General features: G+C 34.5%; 1 protein-coding gene across 1 annotated transcript; it reads right to left on the bottom strand.

The window, feature by feature from the left end:
• Positions 1-3,469: 3,469 nt before the first annotated feature.
• On the bottom strand, positions 3,470-4,658 carry LOC120353148. The gene is made up of 2 exons (XM_039435868.1): positions 3,706-4,658; positions 3,470-3,517 (listed from the first exon to the last, which is right to left on the bottom strand). Exons 1-2 carry the CDS (start codon positions 4,628-4,630, stop codon positions 3,507-3,509), a joined length of 936 nt encoding a protein of 311 aa, XP_039291802.1. The 5' UTR covers positions 4,631-4,658; the 3' UTR covers positions 3,470-3,506.
• Positions 4,659-4,867: the final 209 nt, after the last annotated feature.

Below are 4,867 nucleotides of genomic sequence, written 5' to 3'. Positions count from 1 at the left end.
AAAGTCATAACATAGTAATCACAATACTATTCTTACAATGTAAGTCACATTTTTATTCTAAGTAGAAAACGTTATATGCTATCAATTAAAAACTCTTCAGTAGAGTAGTAAGCCTTTTCTTTTAGCATTTGTGAAATGGCAACTTTAAATTTTTCTTGAGGCAGGTTCTTAACTTCAATTGGTAGTTTATTGTAAAATAACAACTGTAAATAGGGGTAGCTTTTCATGCTCTTACTCAATCTGAGATTTGGTTTCATAATTTTTTCCCTATTCCTAGTATTGTAAGCATGATATTCATTATGTTTGTGAAAGTTGTTAGAATTCTTCTTTACACTTATCAAATTGGAATATATATATAGAGATGGCAGAGTCAGTATACCCAGTTTGATGAAGTGAGGCTTGCAAGTTTCTCTTGGGGAAAGGTTCAAAATAGCTCTAACTGCCCTTTTCTGCCATATGAAAACTTTTTTATGTGTTGGGCAATTGCCCCACATTCTTATCCCATAACTAAGATGAGAATGGAAAAGTCCGTGATAGGTCATCAACAATACTTGCAGATTAACAGAACTATTTAATCTCTTGAGGAGGTATGTTACCCTTGAAAGTTTTTTACAGAGACTATTCACATGTTCCTCCCAACAGAGTTTACCATCCAATATTACACCTAGTAATTTGACAGGCTTAAGATTATTGTGGTTCAGAGTATGCCCTAATGTAAATGTTATTTTCTCTGTTTTCTGCTCATTTAATTCTAGGTCATTAGATAAATACCATGATTTTGCCTGATTCAAGGAAATGTCAAGTTTATCCTGAAGTTTTTCGATTTCAGCATCTGATTGGATTATTGAGGTGTCATCAGCATACAATACAGAAAGACCTGGTATATTGAAACTGAAGTCATTTACGAAAACCAGAAAAAGGAAGGGCCCAAGGACCGATCCTTGAGGTACACCTGTATTTATGTTCAATACATCAGAGCATTTACCTGCACACTTTACCATTTGTTTTCTGCCAACCAAATAACCTTTCAATAGCTTTAACTCTCTATCTACTATGCCATAATGCTCCAGTTTTTTGCAGAGAATCACATGTGAAACTCTCTCAAATGCTCTGCTAAGGTCTAACAGGGTTGCCCCTACTGCACATTTATTTTCAAAACATTGATGTACAAAGTCTACAATTTTCTCAACAGCGTCTATTGTAGAGTGACCTGGTCTAAAGCCATATTGATGGGGATATAATAAGCCATTGAAAATGAAATATTCATAGAGTTGCATTAGCAGACAAAATTCTATTATTTTACTGATGATAGGCACAAGAGCAATTGGTCTGTAATTTTCAGGATTTTTTGGATCTCCTTTTTTCAAAACAGGTGTAACACTGGACACTTTCAAACAATCCGGAAAGTAGCCCATGACAATAATAAAATTTATAATATATGTTAGAGGAAGCAAGGTTGAGTCAATTATTTCTTTGATCAAGTAATTAGACATTCCAAACACATCCTCACTACGAGAATTACTCATTCTATTAACAATGGATTTAACGGTTAACTTATCAATTGTCTTAAGTTTAAAATTGTGTGAAGGCTTTGGAGCATTAATCAGAAAATTTTGAAATGACGTATCAATTTGGTCCTGTCTATCATCCAACCTTCTGGTTGGTACATTAACAAAGAGCTCATTCAATACATTTGGAGAGATTGGTATTGGTTTTTTACAAGCAGGCATGAGATTAGATTCTCTCTTGACTATTGACCAAGCAGCCTTACACCTATTATTAGCATTTGCAATAAATTCACTATTTACCTTTATTTTCGCTTGTTTCAACTTGAATCGGTAGTGCTTTCTTATATTTTTATAGACTTCTTTATCATATTCACTAAGTGTATTCTTGAATCTACTGTAAGAAATCAATAATAGAATGTGTATTTTTTCCAGTTCAGGTGAGAGCCATTTTGAAGAGGATTGTTTTTTACTTTTATTTTTCACCAAAACTCTAGGGCAGGAGCGATTTAAGGATTCAACTATGATATTTAAGAAACTATTAACTGCCATATCAACATTATTGTCAGTTTTATAAATTTTCTCCCAACAAATATTTATAAGAGACTTTCTCAAATGTAGCAATCTTTTCTTGGTAAGAAGTCTTATAGTCATGTCTCTATTTAATTTATTACATTCATTAGAGATTTTTGAAGATGACTTTCTTTCTAGATCAAACGAAACACAAACACCAGAATGGTCAGATATTAAACCTTGTTCTAAAAGCGTTACTCTAAAATAATCCGCAGATATATTTGTAATTACATTATCAAGACATGACTCATACCTAGTTGGAGAGTAATTCGTACAGTAAAGGTTGAAAGATCTCAATAAATTCAAAAATTCTTGTGTGTCTGGTTCAAAATTTTTAAGAATGTCTACGTTTAGATCACCTGCTAGTATCAAGAATTTAAAGCCATTTACCTTACTTGTTACATATTCCAGTAATTGTTCCAAATTAACCATAAAATCTCTGAAACGGGAGCCAGGAGTGCGGTAAATACTAATTACTAGAGTATTTAATCTACCAATCCTAACAGCTGTTGCCTCACAGGAACCCTCATAACAGTGAGAGGTAATGTCAATAATATTAAAATCAATTCCTTCTCTCACAAATATTAAAGAACCACCATATGGAGTCGGTCGACAATAAAAACCAGCTAGTTTGAAGTTTTGAGGGACATAAAAATTAATCTCTTCCTCACGTAACCAGTGCTCACTCAAGCAAATGACATCAAACTCTTTACGACTCAAAATAGTCTCAAGTTCAAGTAACTTATTTCTCAGAGATTGAATATTTAGAGCGCAAACCTTCAAATCAGAGCTACGGTCCTGTTTTCTAGTATATTCTAGGATCGTTGTGTTTCTACCTATATGAACAGGACCACTAATTAGTTTCCCCGATGACTCAGGTCATATTGAAGCTCGATAACTGTATTATTACCCTTTTCATCTAATATTGTTTTGATTTTATCAGTCATCCTCTTCTTGCCTCTCCAGTTCAGGTGTAGCCCATGCCTAGTAAAATGCTCTCTTTTAAGATCAGTAAGATCTATCACCTTAACATTTTGCATCCTTCCACAATACTGTTTTATTCTACTGTTAGTTTTTCTAATCTCTTCGTTAACACATGACCACTCCGGTAAATCATATCTTATTGGTATTGTAGAAATTAATACATTTGTAAAATTTAGCACCTGAAGTAGAGAAAGCATACTTTTTAGAAAACTACCAGCTTGATTACAGTATACATCATTCGCTCCTCCAACAATGACCACATGATCATTATTGGATAGATCTCTAGTACCACTCTTAATATTATTTACTATGGGGTTGAATTTGGCACTTGGCATGATAAAACCACTAGTTGTCTTTTCAAGTTCAGATCTATTCAAATTATCTACTAAATCACGACCATGACTGTCGCCAAAGATTCTGACTACGTTTTTTAATGGTTTCATGCTAGCTGACTTTTTAAGTTTAGTTCCCAGAGAAATATCACTAGTCTTGGAAATCGTTATCTGTTTAGAGCTAGGATATGATATGTTCTTACTGCATGGAGAATCATTAGAGACTAACAAATCACAAGACTTGGGTTTTAGAAAATTACAAACTTTACACAGAATCTTCCACCTATATACCGTAGCATCAAAGTTTGTATTAAGAGAGAGACCATCCTCGAGACAGGTTGAACTACACATTTTCCTATATTTAAATACTTCTTCCAAAAAATACATTGCAAAAACACCGCAATCGTAGTTATTAGTCTGTTGAGGACATGGAAGGGTAATTATCTTCTTGTAGGTTAGGATTGAGCTAACTCTTCTTATCAGAGACATGGAAAATCTCTCATTACATTTGTTCATTGAGTCCAGAATATAAAATTTACAGTGTAAAGAATCATAAACAACAACACTCCAATGAGAACCACACCAGCCGTCATTTGCTTCTTCCTGCCGACCGTCATTTATCACGAAAGCAGTGAAATTATTTTCTTTTACATTATTTCTTAAGAATGATAAATCAGCTTCCGCGTCATTGATGATCATTGCTGTTACTGCTGGTAGGACCACATAATTTCCTGGAAACGAATCAATTAAATAACTACAAAAACAGTCAATGTCCGCATCAGAAAGGAGTTCCGTTCTAAGAAACTGGCTCAATCGATCTATAAGTGAATTTACGTGTGTGAAATTATCCACATTTTCAGTTTTATCATTCATTCGCGACTCACAAGATGATAATTCCATGAGGCGAATATCAAGATCCATAGACCGATTAATTGCGGCATTCCATTGTTCTTCCAGAACTTTGATTCGCGCCTTTAAGTGTTCATTCTCCTGTTCCAAGCTGGGAGCAGCATCATTTTCGGTATATGACACTGTTTCATGCGAATGTTGACCCGTTAAACTATGAATCACAGAAGTATCCGAACTAGTTTTTATCGTAAAAGTACAGTTCTTTTTCAAGCATTTCCACGTAATATCACCTTTTACAGTGTGTGAGTCCTTTCCAAATTTAATACCTTTGTATAATATAGCCGGAATACCTTTTGCCGTTTTGCACTGCTTTATTGCCGAGTTCATATTATTACATTTGGTGAGACAAGCAGAATAAAAACTATCAGAAACCTTCGTAAAAACAGCGTCAAGTGGAGAGTACAGCAATTCAAAACAAAACCGCCAGCAGACCCTACCGTCTCGATCGTTGATTGGTCTGCAAGCAGAGCGTTGCTAGGTTACGCAATTAAACAAAAGTTACCGGTGTTCCAAAAGCAGCTGATCGCTGAGTCGCAAAATACAAAGTCCGAAACACAATGTTAT

The sequence above is a fragment of the Nilaparvata lugens genome, chromosome 9 (genome assembly GCF_014356525.2).
Source record: "Nilaparvata lugens isolate BPH chromosome 9, ASM1435652v1, whole genome shotgun sequence".
Lineage (NCBI taxonomy): Eukaryota > Metazoa > Arthropoda > Insecta > Hemiptera > Delphacidae > Nilaparvata > Nilaparvata lugens.
The sequence above is the reverse complement of the archived record's forward strand: the minus strand, read 5'-3'. Positions and strand labels throughout refer to the sequence as shown.

What these genes read in the sequence shown, in the direction of transcription:
- LOC120353148 (XM_039435868.1), bottom strand. Translation starts at nt 4,630, where the DNA reads ATGAACTCGGCAATAAAGCAGTGCAAAACGGCAAAAGGTATTCCGGCT.